This window comes from Pan troglodytes, chromosome 18 (genome assembly GCF_028858775.2).
Source record: "Pan troglodytes isolate AG18354 chromosome 18, NHGRI_mPanTro3-v2.0_pri, whole genome shotgun sequence".
NCBI classification, from domain to species: Eukaryota; Metazoa; Chordata; class Mammalia; order Primates; family Hominidae; genus Pan; species Pan troglodytes.
Genome location: NC_072416.2, coordinates 3669142 through 3682896, shown reverse-complemented (window position 1 = coordinate 3682896; position 13755 = coordinate 3669142). Strand labels below are relative to the sequence as shown.

Below are 13755 nucleotides of genomic sequence, written 5' to 3'. Positions count from 1 at the left end.
ACCTGACCCAGAGGAGGGAGACCTGACCCAGACGGGGGGAGACCTGACCCAGACGGGGGGAGACCTGACCCAGAGGGGGGAGACCTGACCCAGAGGAGGGAGACCAGGCTGTATCTCCGGCTGCATCTGCATCGACCCCAACGTGTCTTCCTCTGGGAGCTGCTGCTCCTCGGGTCGGCTGTGATGCAACATGGGCAGGGGCGGGGGCTGGGGGTTGCATCGGGTAATGCCTGTGGCTACCGCTGTCTCCTTCACCTCTGTCTGCAGCTCTGTGTCCAGCAGGGCCAAGAAGGGCATTGGGTGAGGCTGAGAGCAGCCAGGGGAGTCTCCACAGGGGAACCAGCACCGGGACAGTCACCTCCAGCAGCATCCTGATGTTCTGGGGACACTGGTGCTGGGGGGTTGATGGGGAAGGGCTCCTGGGTCCTCATGACCCTCTCCCATGGGTGAGCACAAAACACCATGGCACTTTGGGGTCTTGGAAACAGACTAAAGGGGATGTCAAGTCCTCATTCCTTGGAGCTGCTGACAAGTCCAGAATGGGTCATGTTTTCTTGCCCCCACCCCAGCACCTCCGGGCAGCGGAAGGTCCCCAGAGAGGTCGGGGACTGGGGCTGCTCCTTGCGTCCTGGGCTTGTCTCCGTTGCCCCCTGGCTGGTGACTTGCGCTCTCCTGGAGCTGGTTCTTGCAGCCGAGGCCGTCACGGGGTAGGGGCACTTGGGGTTATTTCGGGGGGGTGGACGTTTTGGGCCAAAGAGGAGAACAGGCTCCAGGCACTGAGAAGTGAACCCTTCATTCCCAAGGACGGTGGGTGTCCTAGGTGAGGGTGAGGGAGGAGACCTGGCCGGAGAACGGAATGGCTGTCCTTTAACACGTGTGTCCCTCCCTCCCTCCCCCCTCCCTCCCTCCCCCTTCCCCCCCGCCCAAGCCGGGATGTCGCTGCTGCTTCTCTTCCTGGCGTTGACCATTTCTCAGACCTCCCCCCGCCCCCAGGGCTGCCTCCCGCCCCTGCAGCTCAGGTGGCCGTGGTTCACACACTGCACTTCTGTGCCCCGGACCCAGTCCCGCCCAGTGGAACTCAGCGCCTGGCCCCACCTGCTGTCAGCACTCTGAATGTGCCCAGGAGGGGGCTGCCCCGCCCACCCACTTCCTCTGTATGAGAGATAAATGGGCTCCCAGAGATGCCAGGGAGGAGGCAGAGAGACCTGGGGCACGAGTATGCCGCCCACTCCGAACCCCCCTCTCCATTCCCAGACCCCAGCTGGGGCTCAGATCGCCTCACCCCAGGCCCCGGCTTTCTCCCCACAGATGCTGTGGCTGCTGCTCCTGACCCTCCCCTGCCTGATGGGCTCTGTGCCCAGGAACCCAGGCGAGTCCGCCCCACCCAATGCCCCTGCTGCCCAGGACCCCCTCCTTGCCCTGCCCCGGGCTCAGAGTGCCAGCCCTGGGGTGGGTGGGGACCATCTGATTGCTGGTCTCTCCTGGTGCCCCTGAGCTCTGGGAAGACCCTCGTCCATCCCCCTCAGAGCCCGGCGCGGGGCGTGAGCTGGTGGGCATCACTGCGACGGCTCAGCCAGGAGGCACCCCTGGCAGGTCAGCCTGAGGTTCTACAGCATGAAGAAGGGTCTGTGGGAGCCCATCTGCGGGGGCTCCCTCATCCACCCAGAGTGGGTGCTGACCGCCGCCCACTGCCTTGGGCCGTGAGTGGAGCCTGCTGTCCCCTCGGCGGGTGGGAGTGGGGGTGGGGACGGGCAGGTGTCCTGTGTGCCGGGGGCCCCTCCCAGGATTCAGGGAAAGCCCCGGTCCTGAGCATCTGGCCTTACTCTGAGAGGTGCCCGTTCCTCTCTCCAGGGAGGAGTTGGAGGCCTGCGTGTTTAGAGTGCAGGTCGGGCAGCTGAGGCTCTATGAGGACGACCGGCGGACGAAGGTGGTTGAGATCGTCCGTCACCCCCAGTACAACGAGAGCCTGTCTGCCCAGGGTGGTGCGGACATCACCCTGCTGAAGCTGGAGGCCCCGGTGCCGCTGTCTGAGCTCATCCACCCGGTCTCGCTCCCGTCCGCCTGCCTGGACGTGCCCTCGGGGAAGACCTGCTGGGTGACCGGCTGGGGTGTCATTGGACGTGGAGGTCAGGAGCAGGACCACTTGGGTGGGATGTGGAGAGATGACCCGGAATGTCGGTGCAGGCCTGGGCTCCAGACGCGTCCTGGATGGCTTCCTGCCGCTGCCGAGATGGACGGCCACAGGCCAGGTGGCTCAGAGCAGCAGGAATGTACTATCTCACGGCTCTGCGGGTGAAACGTCCACACTCCAGGCGTGGGCAGGGTTGGTTCCTTTCAGAGGCCCTGAGGGAGGGTCCGTTCCATGCCTTCCCCATGTTCCTGGGCTTGCGGTCGTGTTTCTCCAGGTTCCCCTCTCCTTCCACCTCTACGGACACTGGGTGCTGTATTTATGGTATTTATGGTGTCTCTAATCTAACTGACCTCATCTTAATTCCATCTGCAAAGGTCCTTTTCCAGATAAGGTCACAGTGACAAGTTCTGGGGTTATGACGTGGGGGTGCCCCCACCCACCTCCCAACAGGCACTTTGTGAGTTAACTCCATCCTCAGCGTCACCCTCAGTTGCCTGCTGTTCCGTTTGCAGCAGAGAAACCGTGAGCTAAGGGAGGTCGGGAACTCCTGGGCCCCGCAGCGTCAGCCCCTGGAGCGAACCGTCTCATTCCCACCACAACACAGTCCAGGGGGAGTCCTGGTCCCATGCTTTTCCCAAATAGTTTCTTTTTTAAAAAATTTTTTATTTAAAAACTTGTTTTTGAGGCAGGGTCTTGCTCTGTCACCCAGGCTGGAGTGCAATGGTGCAATCACAGCTCACTACAGCCTCGAACCCTCAGGATCAAGTGATCCTCCCACCTCAGCCTCCCGAGTGGCTGGAACCACAGGTGCGAGCCACCACACCGAGCTGAGTTTTTTTCTTTTTGTAGGGATGGGGTTTCACTGTGTTGCCCAGGCCGGTCTCAAACTCCTGGGCTCAAGCGATCCTCCAACCTCAGCGCTCCAAGCGTTTAATAGCTGGGACTACCAGTGTGTGCTACCATGCCTGGCTAATTTTATTTTATTTTATTTTTTTTGAGACAGAGTCTCTCTCTGTCATCCAGGCTGGAGTGCAGTGGTGTGATCTTGGCTCACTGTAACCTCCGCCTCCTGGGTTCAAGTGATTCTCCTACCTCAGTCTCCTGAGTAGCTGGGATTATAGGCGTCAGCCACCATGCTCGGCTAATTTCTGTATTTTTAGTAGAGATGGGGTTTCACCATGTTGGCCAAGCTGGTCTGGAACTCCTGGGCTCAAGTGATCCACCCGCCTCAGCCTCCCAAAGTGCTGGGGTTACAGGTGTGCGCCACCGCGTCCGGCCCCTAGTCATTTCTAAGAGTGAGTCCTGAGGTTCCAGGCTCCTGTGCCCAGGACTGCAGCCTTGGGGCTCACCCCCTGGCCAGGGAAGGCCCAGCTCTGAGCAAATTGCATGCCTCAGCTCTGGACAAAACGAGAAGCTGCAGCCTTGTCCCCGCCAGGCCCCTGCGCCTCACCTTGCATCTCCTTGCAGAACCACTGCCCTGGCCCCTCAGCTTGCGGGAGGCGACAGTGAAGGTCAGGAGCAACGTCCTCTGTAACCAGATCTGTCGCCGCCGCTTTCCTTCCAACCACACTGAGCGGTTTGAGCGGCTCATCAGGGACGACATGCTGTGTGCCGGGGACGGGAACCACGGCTCCTGGCCAGTGAGACCCCAGACCCACCTGTCTCTCCCCTCCTAGGGGGGGACACATGGGGAGGCACATGGGGAGCCCTCGCTGAGCGCCGTCTCTCCCCACAGGGCGACAACGGAGGCCCCCTCCTGTGCAGGCGGAATTGCACCTGGGTCCAGGTGGGGGTGGTGAGCTGGGGCAAACTCTGCAGCCTTCGCGGCTACCCCGGCATGTACACCCGCGTGACGAGCTACGTGTCCTGGATCCGCCAGTACGTCCCGCCGTTCCCCAGACCCTAGCTGGGGTGCAGTGGGGTCTGCATGATCCAGGAGGGCCTGTCTTCCTTGTGGACACCCCTGCTGCTCCCCCGTCTCAGCCTCACCCTCCCGCAGGTCCCTGCCCCGAGACCCTTCTGCTCCTCTCGGTCTCTCAAGGCTCTGTGTTTTCCTGCCGGCAGGGGGCTCGGGGATCCGGGGAGGGGCCCTCAAAGATGAGTCGGGAGTGGAAACAGAATCCCAGAAATCCTAGACGGCTGCTTGTGACTTGACTCCATTAAACAGTGTGGAAACCGCTCCGGGTCTGTGGTGTGTGTCTGGACTGTGGGAGCAGCTGGGGGTCACAGAGTGTCCTGGCACTCTCAGGCCAGGCAGGAGAAGAGGGATGGGCCCCAGGGCTGGGAGGGGACGGTTTCCTTCCGTCCCCCACTCCACGGCTCAGGTCTGTCAGCGCCATTGACATTGGAGTGTCAGTCCCAGGCTGGCGGACTTCTCCCTCCCTCTGCTTTCCAGAGCCACCTCCTCCTAGAACCCCCGGGCCCTGACCCACCACCAGGGTCCTCCTGGTCCCACAAGATGTGGCCCTGAGAGCAGGTGGCATGGTGTGGGGGTCCCGGTGCCCATGGGGCCCGGTTCTTTCTCCCGCTGCTCTGGGCCCCTCGACTCCCGGACAGTGTTTCCAGTCAACTCTAGACTTTCTCCTCCTTTTCTGGCACAAACTCCTCTTTTTTGGATTTCAAAAGTCCTAAGTCAAGATTCTCTGGTTTGCGTTCTGCAAATGTGATCCCAGAGTCCCAACCCCAGACATGCTTCCTACAGGGGCTGCGTGGGCCTGGGAAGCAGGGGTCCCCTGGGTGCCTCCGGATTTTCTGGCTGTGACACGTCCTGCTGGTCACCCTGGACACCTGGCCTGGGGCACAGGGAGGTGCCTCTGAGTGCCCGGAGCCTGAGACTCTTGGGGGTGCTGGTAGAAGTAGAGGGTCCTGGGGTGGTGGAGAGGGTCCTGGAATAGTGGAGAGGGCCCTGGAATAGTGGAGAGGGCCCTGGGGTGGTGGAGAGGGCCCTGGGGTGGTGGAGAGGGTCCTGGAATAGTGCAGAGGGCCCTGGGGTGGTGGAGAGGGCTCTGGAGTGGTGGAGAGTGCCCTGGAATAGTGGAGAGGGCCCTGGAGTGGTGGAGAGGATCCTGGAATGGTGGAGAGGGCCCTGGGGTGGTGGAGAGGGCCCTGGGGTGGTGGAGAGGGCCCTGGGATGGTGGAGAGGGCCCTGGAATAGTGGAGAGGGCCCTGGGGTGGTGGAGAGGGCCCTGGGGTGGTGGAGAGGGCCCTGGAGTGGTGGAGAGGGCCCTGGGGTGGTGGAGAGGGCCCTGGAATAATGGAGAGGGCCTTGGGGTTGTGGAGAGGGTCCTGGAATAGTGGAGAGGGCCCTGGGGTGGTGGAGAGGGTCCTGGAATAGTGGAGAGGGTCCTGCAATAGTGGAGAGGGTCCTGGGGGTGGTGGAGAGGGCCCTGGGGTGGGGACAGCACAGTGGGGAGGGGTGGGCAGCTCAGGGCCCCCATCTGTAACCTGCCTGGTCTCTACCTGACTCCAGGCTCCACACCGGCCCCTCGTCCCCTGGGAACCTCTGGGACAAACGGCTTTAGTGGAAAGAGTCTGCTGTCTGTCCTGAGTCGGGCCGTGGGGTCCTGTCCCCCTATCTTGGGCTGCATTGGCCTCATGCTGGGTGGGGTTGGTTGTGGCTCCTTGGCTCTGCGGTGATGTAACATGGCGGCCGGGGCCTGGGGCTGGGGTGCAGTTGAGCGACGCTCTGATTAATCTCTGTTTGAACCCAGAGCTCAGAAGCGCGTGCTGGGGCTGCTGAGCCGGCAGAGCAGGGGTGTCCAGAAAGGCAGGCGGGGGGCCACGTCAGGGCCGGAGAGCCACTCCCTCCCCCATCACCATCTGTGCACAGCCTCTTGGAGGTCAGCCCCACAGAGCTGGCGTTCCCTGCGGGCATCCTGGGGCTGCCCTCCTGTGCAGGCCCCAAGAATCTCAGGCAGAGCTCTGCTTGGCAGGACCTGCCCCCATGCTTCAGTCCCCTCCCATCAGTGCCAAAATGTCACTTTGGGAGCCACGTGGCCATTCAAAATCTGAAGGCTCGACAGCTGATCTCCCTCCCATGATGCGGAGAAATCTTGGAGACAGCTGGAGCTTCTGCCCAGAGTCAGCTCCCGGGGGCCTCTCAGGTCATTTCCTCCCCAGCCCCATACCCCACTCCCGCCAGATGCAGTGGGAAGAGGTGGGTCACGGAGGGGTGCACAGACACCCCCCTACACCCTGGGCATGGGAGAAAGAAAGCCCCTTCCCCACTCCTGCAGGCCATGCCCCTCAGCTCAGACCCCTGCTGTGGTCCGAAGATTTGTGCTCCCCCCAAATCCAGATGTTGAAGCCCTAACTCCCAGTGTGATGGGATCAGGAGATGGGTGCTTCGGGAGGCGAACAGGGCACTCGTGCCCTTAGAGAAGGGACCCCCAGAGAGTTCACTCATCCCTCCTAGTACTGGAGGACCCAGAGATAAGGCACCGTTTATGAACCAGGAGATGGGTCCTCCCCAGACCCCAGCCACGCTGGCTCCCTGACCTTGGACCTCCATTCTCTGGGGTCATCAGGAATGAATCCCTGCTGTGTGTAAACAGCCCGGTTGTGGGCTGTTGCAGCCACCGGAGCCCCTTCGGGCACGGGTGACCCAGGCCTCCTCACAGGCCAGGCGAGGTGTCTCCAGGAGGTCTTTGGTGACAGGAAGTCCTGGGGCTGAGCCGGCTTCCTGGGGCGGGGGAGGGCACCACACAGGGAAAGAGCCCGAAATTCTCCCGCCCACTCCATGAGGGGGCACCACGGCCACAGGTCGAGAGAACAGGGAGATCCGCAGAGGCGGACGGAAGATTTGTGGGGCCCGGGGGAGGGGGTGACGGGGATGGGAAGCGACAGCCACCAGAAGGGTGTGGGCTTTTCAGGGCGATAAAAATGTTGTAAAATTGGGAATGGTGACAGCCGCAAGCCTGCGAATGCGTGAAAATCTAGAGCTGAACCCTTTAAATGGGTGAATTGTAGGTTTTTGTGAACTCAATCTCAATAATGCTGTTAAAAAAACCCAGATAAATATGAAAAAATAAAAAAGAGGCCAGGCACAGTGGCTCACACCTGTCATCCCAGCACTTAGGGAGGCTGAGGCGGGCAGATCACCTGAGGTCGGGAGTTCAAGACCAGCCTGGCCAACATGCAGAAACCCCGTCTGTACCAAAAATACAAAATTATCCAGGCGTGGTGGCCCGTGCCTGTAATCCCAGCTACTCAGGAGGCTGAGGCAGGAGAATTGCTTGAACCCAGGAGGCAGAGGTTGCAGTGAGCCAAGATCATGCTATTGCACTCCAGCCTGGGCAACAAGAGCAAAACCCCGTCTCAAAAAAATAAAATAAAATAAAAATAAAAAAGTCTTCATTTCCCCAATTCTTTCACAACTGCAAAACCACAACATGAACCCCTTGAGAGGCCTCCTGATCACATGGGCCCACACACAGCCCAGCCTCCCGGGCACTCTCCCTGCACATCGGGTGTTTGAGGGGCCTCCTGATCATATGCGCCCACACAGCCCAGCCTCCCGGGGAACACTCTCTGTACATTGGGCCCCAGGGTCTTCCAAAGGACAGTCACCAGGGCCCTGTCCTCCCGAGGCAGGGCCTGCGGCAGGACCATCCTGAGTGTGTGTGGTTATTGGAGTGCGGGGAGTCCCCCTGAGGGGTCTTGGCAGGGGTGGAGTCTCTCTGTTCAGGCCGTCACTGGTTTGGGTGTGGTCCCGTGAACCCCAGCGTGGGTGGGGCCCAGCAGCGAGGGAAGGCACTCACAGGTGGTGGCCGGGACACTGGCGCCCACTGGCGTCCTCCACCCTGGTCCCTCACCTCCCAGGTTCAGTGATCGGAGGCCTCTCCCAGGAACAGGGGACTCCCTCGGGTCATGGTGACAGTCCTTTTTTTTTTCTTTTGAGACGGAGTCTCACTCTGTTGCCCAGGCTGGAATGCAGTGATGCGATCTCAGCTCACTGCAACCTCCGTCCCCCAGGTTCAAGTGATTCTTCTGCCTCAGCCTCCCAAGTAGCTGGGATTACAGGCACCCACCACCACGCCCGGCTAATTTTTGTATTTTTAGTAGAGACGAGGTTTCGCTGTGTTGGCCAGGCTGGTCTCGAACTCCTGACCTCGGCTGATCCCTCGGCCTTGGCCTCCCAAAGTGCTGGGATTACAGGCGTGAGCTACCGCGCCCGGCCGACAGTCCCTTCTTTGCTTCCTCTCTGGCTGGGGGAGGCCGAGGTGGAGCGCCTCCACCTCAGAGATCTCACCAGTCCTGGCGCTGGGGCTCCGGGGCCTGACTGCTGAGGAAGCCAGGGAGCCTTCTCCTCCAGGGCCCACGGACTCCCGGTGCCCCGGAAAGAGGCAGGAAGAGGGCGGGAAGCTGCCGTCCCCGCCCAGTCCCGCCTGCAGGCTCTCGCACCGAGGGGCCCTGTCTCTCCCTTGGCTGCCTCCGCCTCCCACTCAGCCGGGCCCGGAGCTCTCCCAGGTGGGTGGGAGCCGGGGGCTCCGTGCCAGGCCCACTGGAGGAGACAGCGGCCGATGCACCGGCCCCACCTCCCAGGGAGGGCGTGGACCGTGAACCCCTGGGCTGGAGCCCAGGCCACGCCCTGGCTGTTCTGGGGCGGCTCCTGCGGGGAGAGGCCTTTCCTGAGCATTGGCGGCCTGGCCCAGCCCGGGCATCTCCCACAGCATTGAGCACCCCTTGAAACGCCCCATTCAGTGTCAACGCCGCCACCTCCCCCGTGGGCGTTCCCCGGGGCCTGGTGCAGATCCTGGCTAAGATGTTGTTGGGCCGACTTGGGAGGAGAGACGCCCCGCCCACTTCCTGGGCTGAGAGGATAAATGGGGCTCGGGGCCGCCCAGAGGCAGAGGGCAGAGCGCAGAGCGACCGCGATGGTGAGGGCCGGGTTCCTGTCGAGTCCTCCAATCACAGACCCGGGATCCCCGGCTTTACTCACCCAGCCCTGCCCTCCCGCCAACCCTGCAGATGCCCTGGCTGCTGTTCCTGACCCTGCCTCGCTTGGGGGGCTCCGTGCCCGTGTTCCCGGGTGAGTCCTGGCCCCATCCAATGCGCCCACTGTCCTGGGACCCGCCCCCCGACCCCAGGCCTGCGCTGACTCCGGTGGGGCGGGTGCTGAGCACCCCCTGGAAGCCGCTGGCTCACCCTGGGCTCTGGGGAACTGTGTGTGGGAGGCCGTGCTGGCCCCCGGCAGGGCACCTGGACCCCTCACAGCCCGGCTCGCCACGTCCCCAGATCCCAGCCCAGGGACTGAGTGGACGCACGTCGTAGGGGGCCACAGTGCCTCTTCCGGGAAGTGGCCATGGCAGGTCAGCCTCAGGACCTTCAACAAGGAGCGGGACCAGTGGGGACACAGCTGCGGGGGCTCCCTTATCCACCCCTAGTGGGTGCTGACCGCGGCCCACTGCATGGCACCGTGAGTGGCTCACCCGGAGGCCCGTGGTGGGAGATGTGGGTGGGAGGAAGCGGAGGGGCCATGCAGTGTGGCGGGGTGGTGTCCTGGGGCAGGAGGCGGCTCAGGTTCCAGGCGACACTGAGCCCCTGGACGTTATTTCTGCTGCACTGGGGGCTGGGCCCCCTTGCCCTGAGAAGCAACTGGTCTCCCCCAGGGATGAATGAGAGCCACAGACATACAGGGTCCAAACTGGACAAGTGACGCTCTGTCGCCATGACCAGCTGATGAAGGTGGCCCAGATCATCCTGCACCCCAAGTTCAATATGAGCCTGTCAGCCCCGGCGGGGGGGAGGCGCAGACATCGCTCTGCTGAAGCTGGAGACCCCCGTAACGCTGTCCGAGCTCATCCACCCGGTCTCCCTGGCCCCCGACTCACTGATGCTCCTCCCGGGGATGAAGTGCTGGGTGACCGGCTGGGGGACCCTCGGTAAGATCAGGGGAGGGGGGCGGGGAAGGACTGGGCAGAACTCAGGCAGGATGCCTGGGGATGGCAGGGGTGCGCCTGGGCCACAGATGGGCTGCAGGACCTCGGGCCGCCTGCTCCAGGCTACCCCCTTGGGAGGTATCTTTAGTTCTTGTTTAAACCTTGGAGACAGCTGCAGGAGGTGGACACCATTTTTTGGTTTGCAACTGTCTTTTTTTGTTGTTGTTTTCTTTGTGATGGAGTCTTGCTGTGTCCCCCAGGCTGGAGTGCAGTGGTGCAATCTCGGCTCACTGCAACCTCCACCTCCCAGATTCAAGGGATTCTCCTGCCTCAGCCTCCCAAGCAGCTGGGACCACAGGTGCGCACCACCACACCCGGCTAATTGTTTGTATTTTTAGTAGAGACAGGGTTTCGCCATGTTGGCCAGGCTGGTCTCGAACTCCTGACTTCAGGTGATCCACCTGCCTCGGCCTCTCAAAGTGCTGGGATTACAGGCATAAGCCACTGCGCCAGGCCTCGGTTTGCAGTTGTCAAAGCGAGTGATACATTTGGATGGCAGGACTCCCAGGGGCTGGCCAAAGATTTGTACCCAGGGCCGTGCCTTCAGCCCATGCTGTCTGGCCTCGCTGCCCAGGCACGTCTGTGTCTGTACTTTTCCAATGGAAGATCCTCGGGGGACAGTGGGCTCCTGTTTCACTTCCTGGCCCTGTGCTCTCGGGCTGTTCAACTGTAGATTCCGTGCTTGTTCTGAGAACTCCCTTTGTCCACATGCCTGGCGTTGAGGTGGGGAAACTGAGGCTGGGGGGCGGGGGGAAGGGCGTGCCCAGGGTCACGGAGCCACGCCATGCTTCTCAGAGAGGCTCCCGGGCCTGCTGTTGCTGACCTGACCTGTGTCATTGGCCACTCGTGGTTCTGACCTTGGTAACCGCAGGGGAATCGTATGCTGGACTCGGCCCCTCAGTCCCTATGAAGAGCCGGGGCTCTGAGTGTTTTCCTCTGGGACTTACGTACGATGATGAGAATTTCACGATGTGGTTTCTCTTCCCAAAAACCCTCTTTACGGCGGTTGTCAAAGACAGGCCACTGCACCTCGCTGCTCCCCAGAATCACAAGACCCCGCCAGAGCCAGTTCTGGCTTATTCTCTTAAAGAGGTCTGGCAGCCAGGTGCGCTGGTTCATGCTCATAATCCCAGCACTTTGGGAGGTCCAGACAGGAGGATCACTTGAGCTCAGGAGTTCCAGACCAGCCTGAGCAACATAGCAAGACCCTGTCTCTAAGAAAAAAAAAAAAAAAAAATTAGCAAGGCGTGGTGGGGAGCACCTGTATTCCTAGTGACTGGGGAGGCTGAGGTGGGAGGATCGCTTGAGCCCAGGAGGTCAAGGCTGCAGAGAGCTATGATCATGCCACTGCACTCCAGCCTGGGCAAGAGCGAGACCCTGCTGCAAAAAAAAAAAAAAAAAAAAAAAAGGTCTGGGTTTGAGGCTCCCTTCCAGGAGGCCGTCCCGGCTGCAGGTGCCTTGCCGGCTGTCTCCAGGCCCAGAATGTTGCAACTTTTCTTCTTGACTGGTAATAAAGTAGCGAGATCTTCCAAAAGCCAGAACCCTGAGCAGCTCAGCCTCCGCCCCCCCCCCGGGGTTCCCATAGCCCAAGGATGAGCTAGCTGTCCTCTCCCCAACACCCATCCCAGGTTGGGACAGAAGGCGCAGCTCTCAGTGTGACCCACGGCTTCAGTGTGGCTGTTGCTTCTTTTCTAGATGGCTTTTTCTCTTATTTGTTGGAGCTCCCGTCTTTAATTTTGGGAATGTCACGTTCTATAGCACTGCAGCCCTGCGATTCCCTTCCGGCTTCCGTTGGAGCTTGAGTGTGTTGTTTCTGCTGAGAGGAATCATGAGCCCAAAAGGGGCTGCCAGCCCAGGCTCCCTGGCAGATGGACGGAGGGCCCACCAGGACCAGCCATGCTCACCCAGTCCCTCCCCACAGCGCCGCTGCCCCCGGCCCCCGACCTACAAGAGGCCGAGGTCCCCATCGTGAGGACCCGAGCTTGCGAGAGGATGTATCACAAATGCCCCACTGCCCACGGCCAGGTCACCATCATCAAGGCTGCCATGCCGTGTGCAGGGAGGAAGGGGCAGGGTTCCTGCCAGGTGAGACCCCGATCCTCTGCCCTCGGCGTCGGCTGTGGGAGCTGCTTTGCCGTGGGGCTGTCCCCTGACTGTCCTCCCCATACAGGGTGATGCTGGGACCCCCCGGTCTGTTACCGGCTGGACACCTGGCTCCAGGTTGGCGTGCTGAGCTGGGGCGTGGCCTCCAGGCATGGGGACTACCCTGGTGTCTACACCTGGGTGATGACCTATTCATCCTGGGTCCGCCAGCACGTCCCGCTGGAGCGTTGAGGAGGCTTTGATTGCTGGGGAGCGGACCTGCCCTCCTGCCATCCCCGCCGGGCCTCCCCTCTGCTCCTCCTCCCGCCTCCAGGCCCTGTTCCTGCCCACCCCGCCTGGCCCCTGAAGTACCCCGTCCTTCCCTGACCTGGGGGTGAGGACACAGCGGCAGGGGAGGCTCAGAAGCTGGTGTCCCGTGGATGTGGGCGAGGGAAGACGCACCCAGGGACCTTGCCTCCTGCCTGGGTCCGCCATGCTATTAAACTGTGTGAACAGCAGCCTCTGAGTCTCTGATTCTCTGATGTGTCCTGGGCGGTGGTGGGGACTTCCTGGTACACATCTCAAGGTTCTGGAGGGCTCAGGGCCAGCCTCGAGTGACTGCACCTTCACGCTGGGTTGGGGGCCAGTGGGGAGGGCTCCGCTTCCCGGAGGCAGACCCTGGGCAGCTCAGCCTCCCCGCCCGGGTTCCCACAGCCCACGGATGAGCTAGCTGTCCTCCCCCCAACACCCATCCCTGGTTTGGACAGTTGTTTGCTCATTTCCCTCATTCCCCCAAATCTGTGACATCAAACCCAGCCTCGCTGCACCCCAGTTCAGACCTGGAGCCGCACTGTGGGGCCAGCAGCCTGAGCCTGCTCCCTCGGCCGTGCCTCCTCCTTGGACCTCCTGGAGTCTCGGGGTCAGCTGAGGACATCGCCTCCCTGAACTGTGGGGTCTCCGTGGAGCTGGCTGCCCTGGAATTTGGGGGACCCCAGCTCTGCCCCTGAGCAGCTGCCCCCTCACCCTTCCTCTCCAGGCAGAGGAGCCACTGTGGGCGTGGGGCCCCACGGCTGCCCCTAAGACCCTGAACGGGACACAGTGGTCCTGTCATAGCCGCAGCCACAGCCTGGGCACCACGAGGCCCTGTGGTCCCAAAGCCCTTGCCTGGTAAGCTGTGGCCATTCCCACTTATCTGGGAACAATACTCTCCGTCCCCCACTTTTGGGGGAGACGGGAGCACCCCACTGCGTGGGCTTCCTGGAGCCGCAGGGAGGCCCTGCCTCCACCCTGCTGAGCCCCTCCTGCTCCCTGGGCCCCTCGGAAGCAAGGGATCCACTTCCCCCTGGAATCCACTGACCACCCCCCGCCCAGGGTCTCCTCCACAATAGGGGCCTGAGGACAGCTTCCTCCGGGGTCTCTCTGCATCCCCTCTTGGCCCCACCAGGATTCCGGATTCTTCCCACAGCCCAGGCTTCCTGGGACCCTGGGAGGGCCTGCATGGGGCCACAGGGCCCTTGACCCCAGGTGGACCTGGATGTCCCCAGATCAGGGGACATCAGACCAGGTTTCTGTTATCAGGGGCATGCGGAGAAACGGCTGAGA

The 13755-nt window shown here is 61.9% G+C and overlaps 1 protein-coding gene and 1 long non-coding RNA gene across 5 annotated transcripts; both read left to right on the top strand.

Annotated features, from left to right (window-relative positions):
• The first annotated feature begins 1529 nt into the window (after positions 1-1529).
• LOC112205904 (mastin-like) lies at positions 1530-3387 on the top strand. The gene is made up of 2 exons (XM_024350009.3): positions 1530-1700; positions 1852-3387. The coding sequence occupies exons 1-2, from the start codon at positions 1615-1617 to the stop codon at positions 2294-2296; spliced, it is 531 nt and encodes a 176-aa protein (XP_024205777.2). The 5' UTR covers positions 1530-1614; the 3' UTR covers positions 2297-3387.
• A 5109-nt stretch (positions 3388-8496) lies between these two features.
• On the top strand, positions 8497-13200 carry LOC104001170 (uncharacterized). 4 transcript variants are annotated; one of them, XR_010152531.1, is made up of 5 exons: positions 8497-9161; positions 9368-9548; positions 9742-10014; positions 11767-12156; positions 12242-13200. It is a non-coding gene; the product is annotated as an uncharacterized LOC104001170 (long non-coding RNA). The 4 variants fall into 4 exon arrangements; XR_010152529.1 differs by having other exon boundaries at positions 8499-9548; positions 12242-13199; XR_010152530.1 differs by having other exon boundaries at positions 8500-9548; positions 11830-12156; positions 12242-13199.
• Positions 13201-13755: the final 555 nt, after the last annotated feature.

Coding starts and splice junctions, on each gene's coding strand:
- LOC112205904 (XM_024350009.3), top strand. CDS start 1,615: ATGAAGAAGGGTCTGTGGGAGCCCATCTGCGGGGGCTCCCTCATCCAC. Junction 1,701..1,851: donor GCCGCCCACTGCCTTGGGCC/GTGAGTGGAGCC, acceptor TCCTCTCTCCAG/GGAGGAGTTGGAGGCCTGCG.